Source organism: Carassius gibelio, chromosome A18 (assembly GCF_023724105.1).
Source record: "Carassius gibelio isolate Cgi1373 ecotype wild population from Czech Republic chromosome A18, carGib1.2-hapl.c, whole genome shotgun sequence".
Classification (NCBI taxonomy): Eukaryota; Metazoa; Chordata; class Actinopteri; order Cypriniformes; family Cyprinidae; genus Carassius; species Carassius gibelio.
Window position 1 is genome coordinate 1,197,757 of NC_068388.1, and position 27,824 is coordinate 1,225,580.

The 27,824-nt window shown below is 35.6% G+C and overlaps 2 protein-coding genes and 1 long non-coding RNA gene across 3 annotated transcripts in view; 1 reads left to right on the forward strand and 2 right to left on the reverse strand.

The window, feature by feature from the left end:
* Positions 1-12,705, reverse strand: part of LOC127934516 (AT-rich interactive domain-containing protein 3B) — a 38,544-nt gene extending 25,839 nt beyond the window's left edge. Inside the window, exons 1-2 of the mRNA XM_052531947.1 lie at positions 12,407-12,705; positions 9,577-10,182 (exon numbers count right to left, since the gene is read on the reverse strand). Coding sequence (XP_052387907.1) covers positions 9,577-10,182; positions 12,407-12,442 — 642 coding nt within the window. The 5' untranslated portion in view covers positions 12,443-12,705. The remainder of the gene's footprint in view (positions 1-9,576; positions 10,183-12,406) is intronic.
* A 1,141-nt stretch (positions 12,706-13,846) lies between these two features.
* Positions 13,847-18,874, reverse strand: fam219b (family with sequence similarity 219 member B). Its single transcript, XM_052531965.1, has 6 exons — positions 18,677-18,874; positions 17,877-17,964; positions 17,714-17,792; positions 16,859-16,933; positions 16,699-16,741; positions 13,847-15,753 (listed from the first exon to the last, which is right to left on the reverse strand). Exons 1-6 carry the CDS (start codon positions 18,734-18,736, stop codon positions 15,604-15,606), a joined length of 495 nt encoding a protein of 164 aa, XP_052387925.1. The 5' UTR covers positions 18,737-18,874; the 3' UTR covers positions 13,847-15,603.
* On the forward strand, positions 15,917-16,449 carry LOC127934525 (uncharacterized). Its single transcript, XR_008147785.1, has 3 exons — positions 15,917-16,061; positions 16,125-16,250; positions 16,314-16,449. It is a non-coding gene; the product is annotated as an uncharacterized LOC127934525 (long non-coding RNA).
* Positions 18,875-27,824: the final 8,950 nt, after the last annotated feature.

The following is a 27,824-nucleotide window of genomic DNA, read 5'->3' on the forward strand; positions in this document are numbered from 1 at the left end:
CCGGATTTGATTTTCTAAATGAATCTAATTTGACAAAGAGATCACACCAACCCAACCCCGAAATCAAATAAGCTAAACACAATTGATAAAGCAAATGAGAGTATAAAGCAAATGAGAGAGCAAATGAGAGACTGGACTCATTTCCATCCAGGGAAACAGGACAAGCCCCATATTTGCATCACTCGTACTGAAACGTGATCTATTTGTGGCCAGCTGTCTGCGGCTGCCACCGAGCCTTCGGTTATTTCTGGTGAGGAGACTGTTGATTTCACGACGCAAACGGGACGCTCCTTCGCTTCAGGTAAATCAACACAAGACCAACGACACCAGAAGAGGTTTTTCCTGATTGTGTCTGTCTGAAATCTGTCAAACTTTCACTTTTGAAGACTGGAGCCAAGAAACACCCAAGGGCTTTATATTCCTGGAAAACTACTGTACAGCAAATTAACTTCATAAAAAGACTTCATATAGAGATTTTGCTATGATAGATCCATTTACATGGCGATTCCAGTAATGAATATACTTTAGATTCACTACAAAAGTTCTCCAATAAAGTAAAAGACTTTCCCCAGACTTTACAGTAAAAGAAAGAGAAAAAAACACTTTGTGAATCATAAAATATTGTAATGTTGTGATTAATACATATGACTTAAAATGCATTTTAATTTCAATATATTTTATTTAATTTTTAATAAATGTATACTTTTTAATATTCATCAACGTTAGTGTAATATATATATATATATATATATATATATATATATATATATATATATATATATATACACATAAATACATTTTTATGCTTTTTAAAATATATCATTTAAATATATATATAATTATTTTTGATTTATTAAATTATAATTGAAAATGAATATGCTTTTTTTAAGTCTTTTTTATTAAAATTAATTTTATTTTTAATATATTTATAGTTTTTAATATTCATATATATATATATATATATATATATATATATATATATATATATATATATATATATATATATATATATATATATATATATATATATATATATATATATATATATTAAATTATATATTTTTAAAAACATATTAATATATATATATATATATATATATATATATATATATATATATATAGACACACATATAACAAAATATATTGAAAAAATATTAATAAATAATTATATTTTTCTACATTTATATGATTTTTGTATATAACATTGCATTCGTGATTTCTTGGCTTAATATTCTTCTATCACTACTTTGAACTGAAGAAGAATGAAAATCACTATTTGTGTCAGTTAAGTCGATCTCAAGTGAAATAATTTGATTGAACTCCGAGTCTATTGAGCGACAGCTTTCATGACATCTGCTGCACTGTCCCGACAAAACCTTGAGCAAACATATGCAGAATAAGAGCGATCGCATGATTGGACTTTAAAGCTCTTCTACTGGAGTGCGTCACATATGCATCGCTCTTATTTGCCTGTTAAATTGTTGTTCAAATCTCAACATTCAAACATCAACCCATGCATGTTCAACAATGAGGACAAGAGAGACCACCGACACACGGAGAAACCTGCAGATCCTGATCCAGACCCAGACTGAAACAACACTCGCTAAACCATCAAACACACAGCAGACCACGACAGGTCCTTCTGCTCTCAACTTCACAAGATCTCAGTCTTCCTCTCCATTCAGACTTCAGACAAATACAACTAGCTTTCATGAGAAATGAGATCAGACATCTCACATACAAGCTCACTGAGAAAGTATTACTGAGAAATACTAGCAACATCTTGCAGTTCTGATTGTTATACTGTAAACTTGCAATTCTGAGAAGAAATTGTGAGATAGAAAGTTGCAAATGCAAGAAAATGGAGACAAAAAGTGCCTTTTTTTTAAATCAGTGGCAGAAAAAGTCATATAATATATAAATATAAGATATAAAGTTGTGAAAAATAATCTGAATTATGGATTTATGGCTTGCAATGCTGATTTATTTTCTCAGAATATAAGAGAAAAGATAAAAATAATAATAATAATAAAAAAATATCTAGTTTAATGTCTTACAATTCTGACTTTTTTTCTCAGAATCTCAGAACTCAGACTTTGCTTTCTGCTTTCTCTGAAAAAAAAAAAGATAAAAAAAAGAAGATAAGATAAAAAGTTGCAATTACGTTCTTTTTATATAAGCTTGCATAAGAGCTAGGAAACGTTTCTGATGATTCAAACCTCTGTTATTCCAACTGAATTACGAGCACGAGATCTGAAATCGCATCTCAAATCTGACGGACGAACACATGAAGTTTTTTTAGTGCCAGCGCCGGTACAACCAAATCAAGAGCAAATGACGCGCATTAGATATGCAATCAAGGCTTTGTGTGTATTTTATCATTGTCACGCTGGCTTCAGAGTAATCAAGTGAAGCATTTCATGGAAATCTTGGCTGTTGTGCTTCACGTACGATATGCAAAACAACCTAAATCTGATCCTTCAGCAGATCCACGACTCACAAAATCAGAAATCATCCCACATAATCAACTGTGTGTTGTGTAAAGTGCTGGCTGTTTTATATTAATATGAATTTTAATTGAAAATATCATACGGGAAAACAGCTATTTAAGTGTTTTGGCATAAAAAGTTAACCATTTAGAGTTTTTTGCATAGTAAGGATGCACATTCTCATTAAAACTTCTGCTTTGAAACAATGGGTGTTGTTAAAGGAAGTATAAACATTGACTACTTCATATTTGCAATTAACATGAATTTCAAGGATTTAGGGAATCTAATCATTGCAAATATCATACGGGATAACAAGCATAAAAAAAAGTATAATGTGATTAAAAAAAGCTGTTTTGAAAATGTATTTCAAGGTTTTTTTAATCACTCGAATCACTGGAAATATCAGTTTTAATGCTTTGGTATTGGCAGAAAAAAATCAAAAGCTGCTTTAATGCAATGTGTATTGTCAAAAGCATTATATAAGTAAATATAAATTGTTTATATAATATTATAATTGATTTAATGAATCAAATTACTGAATATAGCATACAGGGAAATATGCATCTAATTTAATGCATTGGAATAAAAAAAAAAACTGCTTTGAAACCATGTGTAAGGAAGTGTTATATTATAGACTATGTGTTTGAGTTAAAATCATCTTAATGCTGGATGTGTTTCAGATTTTAACTGATGGACTGGAGTGCTGTGGATTATTGAGATGTTTTTATCAGACTCTCATTCTGACGGCACCCATTCACTGCAGAGACACTGATGCAATGCATCAAAAAGTGTACTGTTCCTTTAAGGCCAGTATCTGTATTGCTCCTAATAGAGAGCTGAATATCAGCCGTTTGTGCAGGTGCTGGTGTGTTTCACACGTGCAAACCACATTTTCTTCAGAAAACTCTAGATTAGAAACAATCTAGTTCATGATCTTCTTCTTCATATTCGAGTCGGCACAAGGCCTTGTGGGAAACAGAAGTCTGCGAGAGGTCAAGCTGAGGTCACAGGCAGGTTTCTGTGTAATTCTGTGTCTCCTCACGCTTTGATCGACAGAAGAACACAATCAAATCAACTCGTTTACATCAGTATGATGTTATAGCGGCTTCTGAATCTCTGGTTTCTCAGGAGCAGAATGTAATAGAGTTCTGAGAAAAAAAAAGAAAAAAAAGCCACTAAAATCAAGATAAGAGTGCACAATTGAACTAAATCTATTACGGCTGAGGCGATTAAAGAGAAATATCGAAATTAATATTGAAAGTGTTTATAGCAGCTTTACATTTAGATTTCTTTTCACCTATTACAACCAATCACAGTGAGCTTGTGAATGCAGAGCAATCAGAGGCGTCTAGATTAGTCAACACAGGAAATGTATTTTCGAATAAATAAACTGTAAAAATATTAATAAATGGTTCTTAGATAGAATAGACTTTCTGTTCCCTGAAGACAGATATTTTAGCAAACCCTAACCTGTCATGAGTTCATTATTTTATAATCTACATACTTACATGATGTATTTGTCGAATAAGCATTAAATATGGAATTAAAAGTAAAAGTCATGTCAGGTGCAGCTTCTGCAGCGTAAAGAGTAAAGCTGAATTAATACAAGTCTACAGTATTCTGCTTGACTGAAGCAACAGTTAAGTAAAATAAAAGACAACATTGTATATGAATGTCATTATAAATGATGCAGTTGGACATCAGATATTGGCTTTTATTGATTCTCCTGGGAATCTGTCACGTTTGAGGACTTCACTCTGTGATTCCGATCGGAATGTTTCACTTCCAGACCCTCCCCCACATTCAGGAACGCTATTCCTGGACCTGAGGAATCTTCAGCACGGGACTGTGAGAGAGGCGACAGACACACCCTTAACACACGCACACACACACACACACACCCTAAACTCTCTCACACACACACACACACACACACACACACACGCACACACCACGGCTCAGCGCTGTGAGACAGGAGGAGCAGACGGAGCAGAACGTGTCGCGTTGAACAGATTAAAGAGGTTTAACTACAGTTTCTGCTCAGTTCTGCGGTGTTCAGACTTGTAAACATCTCAAACTGTTTCTGCAGTGTGTCACATCTGACCAACTACACACAACGCTCTCATCATCGCTGACCGAACAGAAGCAGCAGAATCCACAATATTCATGTCCTGTTTTCTATTCTTAACTCATTACTTGATAAGACCGTCAAAATAATAACACTTTTTTTTTTTTTGCATTAAAATAGCATTTTCTTTATTTGCAAGTTACTCACAAGCCACTAAAATTAATTTTCTCTTTTTTACTTATTATTTAAGAAGACTTAAAATTAGAGATCTAAAAGGATAGGATATAAAAATAGCCTTTTTGTATTCCTAAATCACTCTCAAACTATATCCATTTACACCTTTTATTTGTCTTTCTTTGACAAGACTGACAGAAGATTACGGTGTTCCTACATAACTGGATTAGAACCAGCTCTTCGTGTGTGTGAACTGCTATCTGCACGGGGATCAGCTCAAGTGTCAGTAGTGTACTATTGTTGTAATGATCGTGCCCTTTGTTCCACGTGCAGTGCACTAGTGATCAAGTGAACGTCTCCAGTCCTGCACAAACACAGGATTTCATGTAATGATGCAAACCTTAGGCCCTCATTAGATCAACCCACACAAACAATCCCTCAGCACTACGCCATTAAACCGAGCAAACACCGTCTGGCGACAGGAAAAGATTGCACGGACGCTATTGGACGAGAGCTGACCTGGGTGATGACATCATCACTGAATCATCAGCTCTGTTACGGTCTTTCTGCATCATTGTTCCTGTCAGACTCTGTAAAGCTGCTCTGACACGATCAGTCTTAACGTCTTTGACTCGTGTATATATATATATAGTTTGAGTGTTGGGTCACTGGGCATCTGCAAGGTATCCGTCCAGAACGCCTGATGGACAGCGACGCTGAATAAATAATAGATCAGCTTTTAACTGCAGTGTGTGTGTGTGTGTGTGTGAGACACAAATGGAAATGACCCACTGAAAATAATGAGGGGAATATCAGTTCATCTGAACATAACAAACCTTTAAAAACAACAGCAAAGCGTTAAAAACAAAACGTTAACTAAAACCATAAAAAAATATATTTCTGTAACTGTAAATAAAATAGTAATAATTTATATTAAATTAAATAAATATATTAAAATTATTCAAAAAATAAAATATAATAAACTGAAATAAAATAAAACATAAATTGGATAAAATGCAATAAACTGGAATAAAATAAAATAGTTGCATTTTTTTCTCAGTTTCGTTTCATTTAATTTGAAGTACTCAAAAACTAAAGCTAAATAAACCAAAAAAATATATATATATATAATTATAGACATTCAAATTTAAGAAAATGACAAAAACACACCACAAAATACTAAAACTAACTGAATCTCAAGTGAAATATACTAATAAAATCTAATTCAAAATATTAATGGAAACGATAATCAATGATGTCTTTTTAATTCTTTAAATATTGTCTAAAAAAATCATGCATCATCTTACCAACATGAAAAACATTTTAGATTTTTTCTGTAGATATTATTTAGTGAAGGTCAGCTTACTAGCAGTCTCATAATTAATATTAACTCTTAAAATGATATTATAATAATGATATAATGTTGGTAATGGTAAATAAGATTTATGATGTTTTGAAGAATGTTGGGAACCACTGACGTTCATAGTTTGGACTAAAAACATTGAGACATTTCCTTAAAATATCTACTTATTTATTCATCTGCTTTAGTCATACAGGTTTTTAATAAGTTAAAAAGAAGAGCTTTCCAATGAATCCCATCTATGATGATATTTGATTCTAGTGATTAACAGAAAAATGAACAGTATTTTACATAAAAATAAAGAAATAAACAGAGTGCAATCCCTATTCAAGTTTGCAAACCCGTCAAAGATCTAAAATACAGTATATCTTTTATTTATAAAATATTTATAATCTTCATATTATATACAATTTTTGATATTTATTTCAATACAATTTCAGATTTTTTTTTTTAAAGGAAATTAACACATTTTATGAATTTTATTCATCAAGGCTGCATTGAATTGATCAAAAGTGACATTTATAAAGTTACAAATAAAAGTTTCAAATAAATGCTGTTCTTCTGAACTTTCTATTCATCTGTGAATCCTGAAAAAGTATGATTCAAATAAACAAAAATAAAATGCATCACAGTTTCCACAAAAAAATGTGCAGCACAACTGTGTTCAACACTGATAATGATCAGAAATGTTTCGTAAATCAGCATTTTTTCATGATTTCTGAAGATCATGTGACACTGAAGACTGGAGGAATGATGCTGAAAATACAGCGGAGCATCACAGAAATAAATTACACTTTAACACAGATTCACACAGAAAACTGCTGTTTTACATTAGAATAATATTTCATATTTTTTACTGTATTTTTGATCAATTAAATGCAGTCTCTGTGAGCAGATGAGACTGCTCTGTTTTACACACGGTGTGAACACCAGATGATTAGGTCTGTAGTCTTCTGATCGATCAGTCGAGCATCTGAACGTGACACAACGTCCGGTCCGATGGCTTCAGGAAGGAATTTACAGCAGCAACTTACAGAGACAGGTCTCTCAAGCTCCCCCCGAAACCATGCAACCTGAAACCAGCGGCCGTGAAGAGGTGTCATTATATACTGCTGGCCACACGAAACGACAGAGACGGACGCGTCTCACTCCCTTCCCCCCGGCCACTTCCCTCTTCCTGGTTTCATCATGACACTCGGATCAGGGTTAGGGAACGATCACAAACACGCTTTATCCTTCCGATCAGAATCAGTAACATCTGGATTTTCCATAGTTGATGTGTGACAATCAAAGAATCATTGCCGTTTCAAATTGCTTTTAGTCATAATTAGGTTTTATGGGTTTATTTTGCATGCATTTTGTAAATTGTTGAGTGCATGTGAATCTGACCAGACAATATCACTAATTTAGTTTAGTTCGTTTCTGCCATAGAATGCAAAAATAAATGAAAATGCAACTGCAACAAATTCAGCCTTTTTTCATGCAATTCTGAGAACGGTGAGATACAAACTCAAAATTCAGAAAAAAAGTCAGAATTGCAATATATGAACTCATGCAAGACAAAAAAAAGAATTTGCAAAGAAAAAATAGAATTGCAAGATATCAACTCAAAATTCAGAAAAAAAAGTCAGATGGTCAGATTTTAACTCAGAATTTCGATACAAACTCAGAAATTAGAGAAAAAAGAATTGCAAAAAAATTGTCAGAATCGTGATAAAAGAAATCAGCGTTGCAAGATATAAACTCAAAATTTAAAAAAAAAAAAGTCTAAATCGTGAGATATAATCTTGAAAAAAGAATTGCAACTAAAAAGTCAGAGACAAAATCAAAATCTTGAGAAAAAAGAATTGCAAGAAAAAAGTCAGATTTGTGAGATTTAAAATCAGAAGTGCAATACAAACTCAATTTAGAGAGAAAAGAATTTAAAAAAAAAAGTCAGCATTGTGAGATATATAATCTAAATTGCAAGAATTGTAAGATATACAAATGATAGACAGCGTCTAAAACATCAGTAACACACCAAATTTGCATTTAATGTACGAAAAATCTTCTCATATTACTCAAGAATTTTCAAAGCAAGAAATACGCAATCACACAGACTTCCTGAAAACAAACCCCTGACCAGTTCATTCAGAGCCCTCCATTTATTTCTCACCATCATTTGTCTTATTGCACAAATATTGCAGTTATCTCAAATAATTGCAATCATATTAAATACCCACGATCAGACAATTAATCATCAGTGCATGTTAATCTAGAGAAAGGAACAGAAGTCAGCTGTGCATGACGATATTAAAGGCACTCGCACACTAGAAAAACGCTTGATGGATAAGGCATCAGATGCATTGTGGGACTGTATGGAAATGTCAGAATGCATTGCATTAGGAGTTGCATGTCAGATGATGACTTTCTCAAACAGAATCAATAAACGTCCATCACACAGCTACTGTAACACGTGCACAAACACTTCCACGCTTCAGCCCACAGATACGGGCCGAACGTCTCTTCACACGGCCTGGACGCCGGCCAAACAGACTCAGTGTTTGACAGGAGAGCAAGAGAGCAGATGTTTCTCCAGCTCAAACACACACACACACACACACACAGCTCCTAAACCTGCCGCTCACACAAACTAATGAAGAAGCCACAGATATCAGCAGAACAACCACAGTTCCTTCAAGATCCAAACTACTCAAGACGTCTGTGTGAAGTTGGAAAAGTTACAATGCAAAAGTGTTTGATTTACTACTAATAACAGATGTATTTAACGAATATGCAAACGCTTCACAATCTCTTTAATTCACTGTAATTCTGACGCATTGTAAAAAGTGATGTTCTTAGGCATTTATATCCTTCGTCAATACAGATCCCTTTACATATTCTTCAATTAAGATACTTTTACTTTCAAATGAAGTGAGTTTAGATATTTTTTCTTGTTTTAAGGTTAAACTCAACTTCATTTCGGTAGTTTTTAAGAAACCAGGTTTGAGAAGCAAAATGAAACAAAGAAGCAAACAAAAAGTCGAGATATGAAGTGAGTTAACATTTAAAACAAGGAAAATATCAGAAAAACACACTTTTTCTACTTCGAATTAAGTAGATTCGTTTTCTGACCCCGTTGACCGATATTTTCTCGTTTTAAACAAACTCACTTCAATTTCATAGGTTTCCTTTTTCTTGTTTTCTTCAAAAAACAAAGCTTGAGATGCAAAACGACTATAGATATAAAGTTAATTTATTACATTTTTCTTAAAATGATCTGCTAATGGGGTCCAAAAAAAAAATCTCCCCCTTATAAAGTTTATTTTTCTTTTAAGAATTCACATAAAAAAAGTATATGGAAATGAAGTGAGATCTGCCAATGAGTTAAGTCTATTTCTCTATTTATATATATTTATCAGTAATACTTCTTCTCAAGTTAATGTGTCTTGCTGTAAGATGTTTTATTTCTAAAGGAAACGCTGAAGTAGTGCATGAGCTCTTACTGCTTTAAAGGGATCCTCGTAGCTCCAGTCCGCTTGAGCGTTAGGAGAAGACGCCGAGGGTCGCCCGACGGGTGACAGATCGTCCTCAGGCTCCAGTTTGACCCTGACGGCGGGTGACGGAGCTCTCTGTGCGTCTGCGGTGGCCCCGGGGCCCGAGAAGCTCCCGAAGGGCCGACGAACGGCTGCCTGCTGCAGCGCCAGCGTCTGCTTCCTGAGGAACTCCAAGCCGCTGGCTTCATCCTCGCTGCCTTCATCACCCTCCATCATCCCATCATCATCATCCTCGCCGGAGTCCCGGCCGTGTTCCTCCTCGTCCTCGTGGTCTGAGTCCAAACTGCTTTGATTCGAGGCAAGGGATGGATGTGCGGCTCCGGACGTGCCGAGGCTCTTGCTCATGAAGCCGGCTCCTGAGGCCCGAGCGGCGGCTAGAACGGCCTGCTGCGCGGCGAGCTGCTGCGTGTACATGATGTGAGCTTCACGCAGCCGGCGCTCCTTGTGCTCCATCTCCAGACGCACTTGCTGCTGCCGCTGGAGCTGCTCCATCATCTGCTCCAGCTTCAGTCCTGCGGAGCCGCTGTGGGGGAACACACCCGACAAACCTGCCTCCTGAGACACAGAACAGACGTCAGGTTACAGCACGACCCTGCAGAGCTACAGACGTGCAAACATAGACATATGACCGCTGAGGTTAACATTAAAGAGGTTTGCTGAAATGTGTAGTCGAGTTTTGAGTTTTGTAGCAGTGAATGGGTGCCGTCAGAATAAGAGCTGATAAAAACATCACAATAATCCACAGTCCATCAGTGAACATCTGGAGAAGACAAAACCTGAAACACATCCAGTGAAAAAGTGCATCTGCTGTTGTCTCTCACATCAGAATCCAGTTTAGATCTGTTTAAACGCTGCTTGATCTGTGCAGATTTCTCTCCTGATTCAGACCAGAACACTTTTTCACTGGAGGAAGTGTTATTATGGATTATAGACTCTATGTGTTTGAGTTAAAATCATCTTAATGCTGGATGTGTTTCAGGTTTTGTCTTCTCCAGATGTTCACTGATGGACTGGAGTGCTGTGGATTATTGTGATGTTTTTATCAGACTCTCATTCTGACGGCACCCATTCACTGCAGAGCATCCATTGATGACACACTGATGCAGTGCTACATTTCTACAAACCTGATGAAGAAACAAACTCATTCTGATCTTGAGAATGAGGATATTTCCAGCTAATATTAATTTGTGGTAAACTATTCCTTTAATGCAGAAACAACTGATCGTTTTGGAAGAGCATCAAGTAGTTGATTGGTGTTTTAATGCATGGACCGCTTCCTTGGTTATTTTCATGTCAAGTGACAAGTTGAGGTATTATATATAAATAAAAATCAATATAAAATCCTGGGTAAGGTTTTAAAGTTCACTTTGGATAAAAACTGTAAAGTGCATTCAGGTTGTGCTCTGTTAAACATTTCTCTGAATGTGTTTGCTGAGAAATACAATTTCCTAAACCAGCACACTTTGAAATGTTTTGGCAACATGATAAGGATGTGTGCAGAACCGTCACACAACCCTTCAGTCACTGCATCCAGCGTTCACTGATCATGCTCATGCATTTGTGTTTGGCAAACAGAAATATTTGACTGCTGTTGCAAATTCTGCTGATTTCACCGACTCAACATTAAGCATAAAATAAATGGACAATTTCAAAACATAAACCTGGCCAGTATCTGATTAAATACTTGAAATCATGTCAGAAACCATGCAATTAGCTTCGGAATTAACCCTTTCAGTTCTCTTTTCTTAAAAACATATCGGGATTGAACAGTGAAAGCAGATAAAAATCATTTGCAACATCCAGAAAACCTGAGTTCTTCAGGAAAGTGTACAGTTCAGTTTAATATCAAAGTTTGTTTTCTGCGGTATGTGACAATCTAACGCTGAACTCAGATCTGTTTTTAAATCCACAAGTTCAGCAGGACAGACGAGTTAAATAACTCTCCGTAGCTTATAACCACACAGATAGTGAGATTTGTGATTCGCTGGCTCAGATGCACTGTTACTAGAGTGGAACATGTCAGGGATGAGATATAATATAACATGAGTGAAAACAGCTGAACGATCAAAGCTGAGGACACTAATGAAAGCTGCATGTTTGTGCATTTAGATGCATCTGGCACTGTGTGTGTGCGTGTGTGTGCGTGTGTGTGCGTGTGTGTGTGCGTGTGTGTGTGCGTGTGTGTGTGTGTGTGTCCAAATCACCAGCATTGTGGGTCGCCGAGATAAAAACAGCTTCATAAAAAGACTAAATAATGAACCTCTCAACATGACAGAAGGTTTAAAGGTTGGGAACACGGACTATAATGAACATATCTCTCTTTTTCCCCAAATCTAAATTATTTCAATATTATTATTATTATAACACCCGTCTCTTATATACACATAAGAAATGCATGTAAAACGTTAAAGACACTTTAAACGAATTAACTCATACATTCTCTCAGTAAATTATGAATTATAAATTCACTGTAACAATGATTTATCGAAGGTGTACATTAATGGACTTTCAGTCTTTCGATTTAAAAATGTAACATTTAATCCAGTGTAGCATTAGCGGTTTCTTTGTAACTATTTGTGGATTCTCCGACAGCATTCGTTGAGTGGAAACTGTTTCTGAAGACTTCTACGGTATTTCTCGGAGCAGCTGAATGTAAAGCCACAGAAGCGATGTCTCTCGGTACCGACTGTCCGGTGTGTCGCGGTGTTTGATTGACAGCTCAACACTTCAGCGTTATTAATAACATTATGAACATTTAGACTAAGTTGCACCGACTCACCATCTGTGTTTTGCCGCTGCCGCTGTTATCCACCATCGCTCCGCTCCGCTCGTCTCTTTCTGCTCGGTAACTCTCGGTAAACTGTGCACGCGCAGCGGCGGCGCTTTCCGTTCCTCCGGCGAGCGCGTGGCGATCCGGTGCTCCGTTTCAGACGAGCAGAACCGCGATCACAGACCTCCGAGCAGCCCGGCGTTCAGCGCTCAACTCCCTGCAGCTCCCTTCCGCTCCGCTCGCGTCACTCTGGCGTTACCTCCCCTCGACGCGACGCGACGCGCACCCCCACCCCGCGAGCGCGACAGACCTGTCAATCACACGCACACTGACCGAACACTGCCTGTGCGTTATTCATTTCATTTAATAAAATACTACAATTTAATAAATAGTCTAAGGATGACAGCAATTTATACACATACATAGAAAATGACTAATAATAAATAAATAAATACAATCGTAATGCCAGAAAATTTATTAGAAAATGACCAGATCTAATGCCAAAATAGTTCGTTCAGTGCGTTTGGTATTCAGAAAATAATATTAAGTTACTAAAAAAAAAAAAAAAAAAATATATATATAATAATATACTAATATATATATATATTTATTTATTTTTTAAGTAGGCTATATATATATATATATATATATATATATATATTAGTATAGTATATATATAGTATATATGTATATATATATATATATATATACTATATATATATTATACTGATTTAAAGAAAAGTTTAGAAAATGACAATATCCAATGTCAATATAATTATGTCAGTGGGTTTAGTATTCAGAAAATTCTATTTTATTACTAAAATAACAGAAATATACTAATGAGGACAGAAATAACTCACAGATGAATTTATATAATTAATTAATATAATTCTGTCATGAAGCGGACTGCTGAAATGCCCCTACAGTGCGTTTGGTATTCAGAGAAATACATTAAATCAATCAAATAAATACATATATAAGTATTTTAATGATGATAAAACAATGCACAAATATTTAGATAATCAACAGATGGAATCTAATGGCATAAAGGAGTCTGCTTAAACGCTCTTATAATAAACAAACATAATTAAAACACCTCATTCTCAAATATTCATTGCTCAAAAGTGAATCAACTGTCTATATATAGAGCATTTCTCAAGTATTTTCTAACGAAGTTTCCAGATAAAAGAGACTTTAATGATGGATTTTACGGTTTGATTTAATGAAGAACATGTATGCCTTGGGTTTTAGCTCGTGAAGACTTCATGTTGCATGTTTATTAATGCTCAAAAGTCATGATTTCTAATGCATGAATCAAACTCAGGCTCATGGAGACAGCAGCGCCCTCTGGTGCTCGTGCACAGCTTCACATCTTATATTTACCATTCAATTATATATTTGGTAAAGATTGGACTGTGAATAATAAACATCTGACACACATCAACGAGAGAAAGTTTAACTGTTTCGTTTAATGTCACAAAACATTGTTAAATACAAATAATATATTTCTTTGCAACAAAATAAGAGGCAATAACATTATCGCATTATAAAATCAGTAACTGATTTCTTGTGTCTACAAAGTGAAGAAATAAAGTGTTAAGTTGCATAGTGTTAAAGACACCTGATTAAATCTCACTCTCACACACACTTTAATCACAAACACCAGCCACATATTTATAAGACTCGAGCAAATGCTTATTTAAGGGGAGATAAAAATATTCTTGATTATGCAATTTTAAATACAGAATAACACGTCATATATTGACTAAAGTAACATCAACACTTCATCTCAGTAACAAAATGTGCTGCTGTTGGAGAGAAACAGAAGATCAGAGAGATCTCGTAAAGCTTTAGTGCATCCAAAAGCATACAGAGAAAATACGGTTAAAAAAAATTAATAAACACTTTTTGAAAGAGTCTTGAACTTCCATAGTGGAGTAACACACACACACACACACACACACACGTATGTAAAGTAGTGTCAGGTTTCTCAATTTCAGTAATGCTTCACTTCCCCAAACGCTGAGAGCTGGAGCATTATGGGTATTCTGCGTGTTTCAGATCCCACTTTCACCTTCACTTCCTTTTCTGAGAGTTTTGAAATCATCAGCCGCTGTCTGGAGGGAAATGATGATTAGAAAACAAATACCTGCATGATGAGTAAATAACTGAGCATTTAAATGTGATTGTGCTCATCCATTACAGCGAAGAGAAGGAGATCTTTAAAAGAGATGGAGACTATGGAAGCCTGGTCCAGCAAGGGAATAAAAAAAATTAAAATTAAAATGATAATGGAAACTATTTGTCTCACAATTCAGACTTCTTCCTCACGGTATAAAGAGATAAGATAGAAACATGTAATTCTGAGAAGAAAAAAAATCTAAATTGTGAGCTGGACAAAAAAATGTGTTACCACATTTCTCATGTATATATTATATTTATATATATTTTTTAATAACTGATAAAGAATCATAAACTAAATCACCGTCAGAGCTCCTTCAACATGCAAAAAAAGTTACAGCAATAAAAATAATTTAAAAAAATAAATTATAATTTTTTTGTGTGTGTTTGTGGTGGAAACAAAAAACTGAATTGTAAGATATAAACAATTCCAAGTTTACATCTCGCAATTCTGTTTTTGTGAAACTTTTTTTTTATTGTGATGATTTAATCTTAAAAATATGATTTTTTTCTCAGAATTACAAGTTTAAATCTCATAATTCAAACTTATTTTTTTTTTTACTTTTTTTCTACGAATTATCACAATTCATTAAAAAAAAAGATTATATATATATATATATACATACACACACACACACACACACTGTAATTGCACCTTTTTTCTAACAATCACATGTTAATATCTGACAATTATGACTTAAAAAATTATCTTTGCAGTTATCTTTTTACTTTTCCATCGTGTGACAGAAACAAACTTCCATAAATTACAGCAATGAGACTTTGGGGCTAAACCAAGTTAAGAAAGATAATGTTACTACAGGTGTTGTAATGGTACTTAGATCTGTCTAATTTTGAAATCTAGCTCCTAATATATTTATTCTGACTTTGGGCTGATTTGTGAGCGCAGGGAGGATGCAGTGAATCCCAGACTGATCTCTGGAGCACACGCAGCTCACAGCTGCAAGCGTTTGGGGGTTCGGCTGAGACGTGTGATGGGAGTAAAAACCCAGTCTGTGGTCCAGTCCTCACTGCAGACAGCAGGACACAGCATCAGAGCAGCAGCAGACGGACGAGCTCAGGGCTTTCGGGGGAATCAGGTCCAGATCCTCATCATCAGGGATCTCATCCAGGTGATATCCGTCCTTCAGCAGCTGCCTGCTCAGCTCTGGATGCACCTGCGGATCCAATTCATGATTTGATTTCATTGTTTAAACAAAATCAGATTTCAGATCAATTATAAATGAAATGGGTCCTTTTTATTATTGCTCTGACAAAATTCACTCTCTGCCAGCAGGTGGAGCTTAAAGCGTTTCCTTGGTTACCGCTGTAAACAAAGCACTTGTGAACACTGCAGCAGGTGGAGCTTAAAGCGTTTCCTTGGTTACCGCTGTAAACAAAGCACTTGTGAACACTGCAGCAGGTGGAGCTTAAAGCGTTTCCTTGGTTACCGCTGTAAACAAAACACTTGTGAACACTGCAGCAGGTGGAGCTTAAAGCGTTTCCTTGGTTACCGCTGTAAACAAAGCACTTGTGAACACTGCAGCAGGTGGAGCTTAGAGCGTTTCCTTGGTTACCGCTGTAAACAAAGCACTTGTGAACACTGCAGCAGGAGGAGCTTAGAGCGTTTCCTTGGTTACCGCTGTAAACAAAACACTTGTGAACACTGCAGCAGGTGGAGCTTAAAGCGTTTCCTTGGTTACCGCTGTAAACAAAGCACTTGTAAACACTGCAGCAGGTGGAGCTTAAAGTGTTTCCCTGGTTACCGCTGTAAACAAAGCACTTGTGAACACTGCAGCAGGTGGAGCTTAAAGTGTTTCCCTGGTTACCGCTGTAAACAAAGCACTTGTAAACACTGCAGCAGGTGGAGCTTAAAGTGTTTCCCTGGTTACCGCTGTAAACAAAGCAGCGCTGCACTTATGAACTTTACTATGCTTCATACAGAGAAAAAATACCATCTAAACTTCACTAAAGACAGTAAGTTCCCTCAGACACACATTCATATAAACTCCTCCCACTGACTGAATCGTGATCTGTTTAGCATCTCAACCGATTTGATTCGTCACATATTTGAATCGACTGCGGTTAATCGTTCCATCCCTAATATAAAGGTATAAACTCACCTCAGCTGAGGAATATCCAGACGAACAGTCCAGCTCCGCATCACTGATGAAAGCAAACACAATCAATCAGCACACACTTCCTCTAATCAATCAGAACATGCTTCTGGTCAATATCAGGAGTTTCAGGCTTGTGTGGAGCTGCTTCTGATGTGTGACGCACCTGTCAGAGTCCAGCGAGACGAGCGAATCCTCTCCCGTCTGACTCAGAGCAGCGTAGCCCTTACTGAAGCTCACACTGCAGAGAGAAACACACTGAACAACAGCACGCCTGTGTGTGTGTGTGTGTGTGTGTGTGAGAGTGTGTGTGGCTGAAGGGGAATGAAGGAAGGCTTGATGAGTGTGAGCTGTGAAACACTCGGTTTAATCAAACCAACTCAAGACTCGAGCTGTATCTGTTATAGTTTGTGTTAATATTTAGATTTCCTGTTTTCATTTGTTTTTAGTTGAAGTTTTAGTCATTTTGTTGCAGGGTCATTATAGTAAACATAATACAAACTATATAAAAAGCACTTTCAGTACAGAAAAAAAAACTAAGTTAACTGAAATCAAATATTTAAGAATGTGAAGTTACTAAGCGAAACATTTACAATTTCTATTTAGTAATAACCAAAAACTTAATAAACTAAATAAAATAATAATAATAAAATTACAGACATAAAAAAAATGAAAGAAACACACAACAAAATCTCTTTAACTATAATGAAAATGAAACAAAAAAATTAAAACAAATAAAAAATAACAATTAAAACAGTTATATTATCAATGATACTAATATATATATTAAATCAGTGATACTAAAATAACACTAATTTTTTTTTCACATTTTTTTTTTTGTACATCTATACACTTTAATTTAAACTAAACCAAAATGAGAAATGCACACTAAAAAATCATTAAAAAAAAAATGCATCCCTTAAATGCAATGCAAGTCACTTTGCATGGAAGCATCTGCCAAATGCATGAATGTGAGTGAATATCTGTGTTTGCATGTAGTTAAGCTCATCCTCATCCTCACGTCTGTGGTTTGTGTCGTGTCCTCCCTGAGCCCAATCCTCTCTTCTGCAGAGCTCGTCTGGCCGTGTCTCTGTGCTTCTCTGTAAACACAGTTTCTGTGTCAGTGCATGCAGCTTACGACGTGAGTTTAGAGCAGACGACTGATCCGAGCTCTCAGGACTTACGGAGCGTGGTGTGGAAACCAGGAGCCTTGAACATGAGATACGGCCCTCTCTTCTCCACCGCTGGCGGCTGGTCACTGATTTCAGCTCTCTGATGATTACACATTGGATTCACAGTGACAAATAAACACTAGATTTGAAATCATACGTTATTGCGGCAATGTAACAACTGCATCCTAACCTGCTTATACTGGCACACACAACATCTACAAGATGTTTTTTAAGTCACCAAGGCTGCATTTATTTGATCGAAAATACTGTAAAATTCTGAAATATTATTATGATGTAAAATATCTGTTTCATGTGACACTGAAGACTGGAGGAATGATGCTGAAAATACAGCTGAGCATCACAGAAATAAATTACACTTTAACACAGATTCATATAGAAAACAGATATTTTACATCATAATAATATTTCGAATTTTACAGCATTTCTGGATCAAATAAATGCAGCCGTGATGAGCAGAAGATTCTTTTTATTTTACGGTTCAAAAACTTTTTACTTGTAATGGATTTTATATTCTGTGCATAAACTATAAAAAATTACATTATAATTAGAAATAGCATGCATAATTTTGGTGCAAATTAGAAACTTATTTAGCTAATAAACTTCTGATTCTAAATTCATACCATATATCGTACTCGTGATCAGCATGAAGTCATTGCACATAAATGATCATTCAACTCATTGTTCAAACATAAGATTAGACTCAAAGACAGAAGGCAGCAGCTAATAGAGTTCTCCTAGCTTTAGCGTTGGCCGTTTAATAACAGAATGAGCTAAACATGTCCGAAAATCACCTTCATCGCGGCTGAAGACAGAGGAGCTCGCTGCTCTCGACTCTCCGTCGCGTCGCTCATGTCGGGGTTTCAGAAAAAGGGTTTAAACGCCAAATCATGTCTTAAATCACACTCTGAGAGCTCATGCGAACAGAGTTTAAAAACACTGCTGTAAACAGAGATTCTTCTTCGCCTGACGTCACTTCCGCGGAGTCTGCGCGCTGCTGCCGCCCACAGGCGCTCCGGCGCCACTGCAGGCTTTAACACCAGTGACACCAGAGACCCGATGATTTGGGATCAGTAAGATTTTTTGTATGTTTTAAAGAAGTCGGTAATATTGTAAAATATTATTACCATTTAAAATATGGTTTTCTATTTTAATATAATTTAAACTGTAATTTATCTCTGTGACGTGGAGCTGTATTTTAGGCATCATTGCTCCAGTCTTCGGTTTCACATGATCTTCAGAAATCAGAATAATATGATGATTTACTGCTCAAGAAACATTTCTGATTATTATGAATGTTGAACACAGTTGCTGCGCGTGATACTTTTTTTCCCCAGGATTTTTTATTATTATTTATTATTTTTATTTATTTATTTATTATTATTAATTATCATTATTTTATGTTAGGTAATAAATGTTAGCCTGAAAGTCGCTTTGGAAAAAAGTATCTTCTAAATGAGTAAATATAAATATAATATAAAATATAATAAATATAAATATATATAATATATTTAATGAATAAAGTTAAAAAGAACAGCATTTATATAAAATATAAATATTTTCTAATAATATAAGTTTTTATTATCTAATTAATTTTAAACATCCTTGCTAAATAAAAGCATTCCTTATTTTAAATAAATGAATAAATAAATGCTGACCCCAAATTTTTTAATGGTAGTGTATATTTTAAAAATATTCTAATTCGTTTTCTATTAGTTTAACTCAGTGTCCTCAAATACCTAGAACTAAAGCTGAAATAAAAATTTATAAAAACTATAGAAAAAAAAGTTTTTCATTTTAAATATATTTAAATGATAGGTTTAGTTTTAGTTATCAGGTTTATTATATTTGTGTTATAGCAAATGTATCAAAACTAAGGAAGTCTATAAAAAAAACGAACAAATATGTATCTGCAAATCGACTTATTCAAAGAAAGGGAAAAAAAGCTTGATTTAAGAATGTTTTTATATTTGTATTTGAAAAAAAAAATAGAGATGAAGATATTCCTTTTTATATTTTTTTATTGTCTTTTTATATATTTATTCATTTTTGCAATGCATGCAACATTTAATGCCATGCCTTTATGATTTTAAAACTTTCTGCTCTGATTCATTACATTTTTATTCCTTTATTTGTGTTAGGGCAAATAATGTCCCACAGAAACCCTGCACAATGAACATTTCTTGATGGTAATTTGATTCTGCTTAGACATTTTTACCATTTAAAAGTTTGTTGATGAGTTTTGGGTGCAGCTATAAACCTCAGGTCTTTCAATAACTTTCACTTTTCAACATCACTTTCAATAAAACCACGTCCAACTCACAAAAACCCTGAAACACAAACAGACGAAGATCATTATATGGGCAAAAACAGATGCATCAAAAATATACATCAAAAACGAGTGATGCATTTGTGCATTTAAGATTTAAAATGATGAGGAACCTGCTTTGAGGAGTAGCCTACTTATTTTTATATTATTTTATTTTTCATTTAAAAAAACCTAAAATTCATAATTCACAAATAACACATTAATTCACATTAATAAAAAATTCATTCATTAATTCGAGAAAATCTTATTATGGTTTATGAAATTAACATAAGCAAGCTGTGAATAATCTCTTAAATTAAAATTAGAAATCGTAAACATTCTAGGCTTTTTTTTTTTATCGGTATTTGTACATATATTACTGTAGTTTTAGAAGTATAAGAAGCCGGGTTTTCCCTCCCTTTGTGTTTTCCTATTTGATTTTAGACTTGTGTGTCGTGTGCAGTTCTTCCAGCACTGGATGGCAGCAGGAACACGGGCACGCGCGGGAGCCTCGCGCAGTGATGTCATCAGCAGCAGGAACGAGCAGGACTGGAGTCAGAGCCAGTGCTTTAAGTGGGCCGGTGCGCACCAGTACTCAGTACCGCCACTTCCAAATATAGCAAATATACCGCCCCCCAGCTGTTTGCGCCCTAGGCAACCGCCTAGTTTGCCTATGCCTAAACGGCCCTGAGCGTACCACCACCTCTCCATGCGCCCAGAACGTGCTTCTAGCGTACTGGTACCTTCATTTGGACATCTGTTTTAATAGAGGTTTTAATCCTTTGCCTACGCTGCCGCTTTTCAGAGCGCCCTTCACAATGCACGCTTCCTAATTCTGAAGTTAGGAGAATGGAGCGTGAATCATTTGAACCAGTTTGGGAGTTCGGAGCGGGATCGCGAATCATTTGAGGCAGTTCGGGAGTTCTTAGCGGGTTCGCGAATCACTTGAGTCAGTTTGGGAGTTCGTAGCGGGTTTGCGAATCATTTGAGTAATTTCGGGAGTTCTTAGCGGGTTCGCGAATCACTTGAGTCAGTTTGGGAGTTCGTAGCGGGTTTGCGAATCATTTGAGTAATTTCGGGAGTTCTTAGCGGGTTCGCGAATCACTTGAGTCAGTTTGGGAGTTCGTAGCGGGTTTGCGAATCATTTGAGTAATTTCGGGAGTTCAAAGCGGGTTCGAGAATCATTTGAGTCAGTTCGGGAGTTCAAAGCGGGTTCGCGAATCATTTGAGTCATTTCGGGAGTTCAAAGCGGGTTCGCGAATCATTTGAGTCAGTTTGTTGATCGCGAATCATTTGAATCAGTTCGGGAGTTTGGAGTGGGATCGCGAAACATTTGAGTCAGTTCGGGAGTACAAAGCGGGTTCGCGAATCATTTGAGTCATTTCGGGAGTTCAAAGCGGGTTCGCGAATCATTTGAGTCAGTATGTTGATCGCGAATCATTTGAATCAGTTCGGGAGTTTAGAGTGGGATCGCGAATCATTTGAGTCAGTTCGGGAGTTCAAAGCGGATTCGCGAATCATTTGAATCAGATCGGGAGTTCAAAGCGGGTTCGCGAATAATTTGAGTCAGTTCGGGAGTTCAAAGCGGGTTCACGAATCATTTGAGTCAGTTTGGGGATCGCGAATTATTTGAATCAGTTCGGAAGTTCGGAGCGTGATTCATTTGAGTCAGTTCGGGAGTTCGGAGCTGGTTCGCGAATCATCTGAGTCAGTTTGGAAGTTTGAATGCAGTAGCTCTTTCTAAGGGTATTTTTTTCAAAATCCTTTTGCACATTTTATTTATGTTCAGTAGTTTTTTCTAGCTCAAGCAAATCCACAAACTAATAAAATCATTTATTATTAAGGTTGCCTGTTGACTGCTGTAGCCTATAAAAGCCCTTCAATATAGTTGTTGTTACCTCAGGGGATGAGGAGAATCATCAAAAAAAATAACATAAACATAACACTCACTTTATTTCAGCAATCCTCCTGATAAATTAAAAAAATTATGGGTGATGAATATTAATAGGGAATTTGAATAGAGTATTTCCACGTTATATATAGTACATTATATATAAATATATAAATACTTATGGTTATTTTAGTTAGCTACAAGTAAGACTATATATATACACTACACACACACACACACACACACACACACACACACACACACACACACATATATATATATATATATATATATATATATATATATATATATATATATATAAAAACTGATTTTATTTTAGTTGACAAGGGAAAATACAACATTTTAATTGCACTAAAATAACTCAAACTACACCCGAAATACAATTGAATAAAAACTACAGAGACATATTTATTTTTTAAAAATTATAATAATTACAAGAACTGTCAAATTTAGTAAAACTTGTAAATAAAATTTAATGAATAAAAAATAAAGTAAAACAAATACTTATTATTCTTAACTAAAACTAAAACAATAACAAATACTTCAGATAAAATGCATGTTTTTATATAGGGAAAAAAAATCTAATTTTTACTTAGTTTAACTTGTAAAAAAATATATAGTAAAATAACAAACTAAAAGTGAAATAAAAACTAATAAAAACTATATAGATGTATTTAGAAAACAACTAATGTACATGACAAAAGCTTAATACTAAAACATCAACTTTTATTAAAACAGATAAATAATGTGCGCATGAAACCAAACCGGACTAATTTTATCTTCATAATTTTTGATCTAAATATAATAACTTGCTCTGCCCCTGAAATGACTTTCAATCTTCATTCAGAGACACTTTCATTTCATTTTCATCACCTTCAGTTCATTGGCTGTAGGAAAAACACAGGTTTGTAAATGTTCATCAAAGCATCTGAACTTGTGCGAGATGATAAGATTCCTCAGACTCATCTACTCTCCTCACTGTGTTTTAGGTCATTAGTGCTTTTAAATATTCCTGCAATTATCTCTGATTTCCTCCTGTTTCCACTGTGTCCTGCCTCTCAGGCATTAATCAGAGCTTGTTTGATGTGTGTAATCCGCTAATATTGTTCAGTACGCAAACTCTGCCAGGCTTTTATTCAGCGGACATTATCGTGTCTCACAGCTTTGACTCCAGCACTGCAATTACACCCTCAACTGCTCCCATTAATTCAACATGCAGGAATCTCGCAGAGGAAAACGGCTCTCTCTGCATGAGCTGGCACACCATCCTGATCCACGTCCAGCTAATGTCTGGAGAAGATGAGAATGTGTTCACAAGCCAAACTGGTCCGAGAACTGACTGTCTTGTCAATGAGTGCTGTGTTTTTTGCTATTTTTTTGGATGATGTCTGTAAAATTCTATTTAAAACTATCCTAGCTGATAGGAAACATTCTCAGAATGTTCTGGCAAGGTTCTCTGAAAGTTAGTAACATTTATAGAATGTTCGTTCAAAGTTCGTTCAAAATAATGTTCTCAAAACGCTGTTTAGCTGGACATTCGTACAACATTTGAATTTTTAAATGTAACGACTTCTTTAAGAACGTTAAGGGAACATTCAAATGTAACACTCCCATAACGTTTGCAAAATGATACAAATGAATGTTTCCTTAAACTGTAACATGATCAAAGGAAAAATCTGGATGTTTAAGTACGAGGACATTCAGAAATAACATTTAATAACTTTATGTGAATGTAAGCAAAAGGGTTCTTAGAACATATTAAAGAAATAGGTCAGCCAAAAATGAATATTAGCTGAAAATCCTCCTCAGGTCATCCGAGTTTGTTTCTTCGTCAGATTTGGAGAAATGTTGCATTGCATCAGTGTCTCTGCAGTGAATGGGTGCCGTCAGAATGAGAGTCTGATAAAAACATCACAATAATCCACAGCACTCCAGTCCATCAGTGAACATCTGGAGAAGACAAAACCTGAAACACATCCAGCATTAAGATGATTTTAACTCAAACACATAGTCTATAATCATAATAACTCACTGATGTGTTTAGATCTGTTTAAACGCTGCTTGATCTGTGCAGATTTCTCTCCTGATTCAGACCAGAACACTTTTTCACTGGAGGAAGTGTTATTCTGGATTATAGACTCATCTTTTGGTTAGAAACTATATCTTGGATTATCTGCTGGTTAATACATTTTCAGGGATTTTTTAATTTTCAGGTGAACTATTCCTTTAATATCCTTGTCTGATTAAATGTTGATTGGTCAGTTTTCAGAGGCGGGGCTTCAAGGATCAATTGTTAGAGAAATTCACTGCAGTTCTCGCGTTCCATTTTATTTGCACTTACTATTATATAAAATGAAAGTGGTTTGCATAGTTTCCAGAACATAATTTTTGTGGACATTCACAGCTTTGCCGTCCATTCATTTCCTGTGAATGCTCGATCAATCTTGGTGTAATTTTCCGACAGATCCGGTTTATGGTGGCTGAGGTCTGTCCGGCGCAGAGAGAACGGGGCCTGCGGCGCTCCGGCACAGACTGGGAACATCAGCCTAGTAAATATTCAATTTAAAGGATTCCCAGATAAGAGTGTCTGAAAAATGGAGGCAGCGGCCATTCTTCTAGATAAGAAAAGACAGCACCATCTGCAGGGAGAGAGATAGAGAACTCCCTACAACAACAGAAAGAGAGAGAGAGAGAGAGAGAGAGAGGGAGGGGATGCTCACAGAGAAAAGAGAGTTCTTACAGGTTCTGGAAATTCAAGAAAGAAATTTATTTTCACCTGAGAAAGGCTGTAGACAGTATTAAACTTGACAGGCCAGTTCACACATACTAAAAAAAACCTCTTCCTTTTCCATCCTAATTTTTTCTGTAAAGAGGGGAAAAGTTCCTTCATATGTTTCCAAAGCAAAAATCAGTTCTTAATCAGTGTTTTTTTGTCTTTTATGTCATATCTTTGTTTCCTATAAACATTGTAAAATATTACCTCTGTAAACTGCTACAGTTAACAGATTATTTTACTTCTGAAACCTGTTACTCATAAAATCCTTACATTACTTCTGGACTGTTACTTGTAAAATAGTTACATTCTTAAAATGTTAATTTTGGAAATTGTTACTTTTAAAATCGTTACATTCTTAAAGGGATAGTTAACCCCAAAAATTAATATTCTGTTATTAATCACTCACCCTAATGTTATTCCAAAGATGTTTCTGATGAAACCCGAGTCTACATCTCATAGCTTCATAACATTACGGTTGAACCGCTGATGTCACAAGGACTGTTTTAACAATGTCCTTACTTCCTCTTCCCCCTGAAGGAGGGAGTTCCCTTGCTGCCTATGCAGGGTCAGAAAACTCGCAGAATTCTGGAAACTGTTACTTTTAAAATTGTTACATTCTAAAGACGTTACTTCTAGAAACTGTTACTTTTAAAATTGTTACATTCTAAAGACGTTACTTCTAGAAACTGTTACTTTTAAAATTGTTACATTCTAAAGACGTTACTTCTAGAAACTGTTACTTTTAAAATTGTTACATTCTAAAGACGTTACTTCTAGAAACTGTTACTTTTAAAATTGTTACATTCTAAAGACGTTACTTCTAGAAACTGTTTCTTTTAAAATTGTTACATTCTAAAGACGTTACTTCTAGAAACTGTTACTTTTAAAATTGTTACATTCTAAAGACGTTACTTCTAGAAACTGTTACTTTTAAAATTGTTACATTCTAAAGACGTTACTTCTAGAAACTGTTTCTTTTAAAATTGTTACATTCTAAAGACGTTACTTCTAGAAACTGTTACTTTTAAAATTGTTACATTCTAAAGACGTTACTTCTAGAAACTGTTTCTTTTAAAATTGTTACATTCTAAAGACGTTACTTCTAGAAACTGTTACTTTTAAAATTGTTACATTCTAAAGACGTTACTTCTAGAAACTGTTACTTTTAAAAATGGTTACATTTTTAAGACATTAAAACATTAATGATGATGAGTTCATTTTTTTTGGGTGAATTATTTCTTGAGGGCATTTTTCCAGAGGACACTTAAACTCAATTTGAGTTTATTTACAGTATATAGTGCTTTCAAAATACATATTTAAATTTACATTTAGTCATTTTTCAGAAGCTTTTATTCAAAGCGACCTAAAATTGGGGGATACATAAAGCATATAGATAATTATTTTATTTTTTTTACGATGAAGTCAAGTAGTTTCGAAAGAGATGAGTTTTCAGCTGTTGCTTGAAAATGGTCAGGGATTCAGTATTCCGGATATGGGTGGGGAAGATCATCCCACCAGCCGGGAATGGTGAACGAGAATGTTCTGGAAAGTGATTTTAAACCTCTCTGTGATAGTACCACAAGGCGTCATAAATGCAGATTTCAGTGTTATTCTGTTATGTCCATATGGCATTGATATACTGAACAGAAGTTTTGTATGTCGATCCAAGCAACATCAAGGTCATGGGTTTGATGCATGAACTGGTCAATCATGCATCTTCAGTGCTGTTAATGTAAGTTGCTTTGACCAAATTCATCAGTGTAAATCTCTCTCTCTCACACTCTCTCCCTCTTTCTCTCCGCTCATGTCCTGCTTCAATCCCATCTGCATTTCAGCACTGAAAAGGGAATTTCAAATGGTTGCCAGAGGCTTCAGGTCGATGTAGTATTTACTGTGCAGTGCGTGTGTGTGTGTGTGTGTGTGTGTGCAGGTGAGATAAGACGCTCTCTGATAACACGCTCCGTCTGTGACCCTCCAGAGTTGGATGAATTTAGGTGGAGCTGTAGCTGGAATGACTCGGAGTGCGGTGCCCTGTGATCATTATTTAGTCAGCTGGAAAAATAGAGGATAATGATGTGCCAGTCAGTGATGGGAGGACTCGGGGGAGACTGACAAACACAAGGCTTTTCAAGGAAAAGTTCATCCCCAAAAACAACAACAACAACAAATCTTTCATGTTCCACTCACCATACATTTTTCTTCTTCTTTCAACTTTCACTTTCAGTTGCAAAAGTTAACAGTATTTGGCATCAATGATTGACAGGGTTATGCAAAAAAAAAAAAAAAAACTCTAAACCTTAAGTCCTTTTCTTTCAAATATGTTAGTTTCAGATATTTAGAAAGCAGGACAAAACATTCAAAATCTGTGTTTTGCGAGAGAAAGTTAATCGCATGAGGTTGAGCAAACAATTACCGAATCCTGATTTTTGGCTGAACTTTAACTCCTCTGAAGACTCGAGAGGACGACATGAAGATTCAAATCAGCGAGCTGCTTTTTATCGTTCAGAAAGTCCATTTGCAGAGCCGATCAGAACAATTAGATTGCACAGGCTGTTTTGTGCACTCATATTAAAAGCACGTCTGAGACATTTTGATAAATTGAAAGCATTAAGTGGTTTTCAGCCCTCAGAGATTTTCATTACGATCAAGAGAAACGTCCTGAGGTTAGACAGAGAGAAACGCACAGACTCATGAACATCATAACACGCTCACAGTGATGAATGCTGCTGCTGGGAAACTGACAGAGACACAATCTGTGATCTCTTCTGGAGAAAACAGAGGATTGTGGTTTTGATGAAGTGAGTCTGTCAAGAGCACTCAGTGTGTGTGAGAGCTGTTCATCACACACACACTCGTCACTGAATTCTTCACTCACATGGACCTTTTGAGGAGAGATGTGAAAATACGGCATCTTTGAGCATTTCTACCTCAACATACTGTATTTTA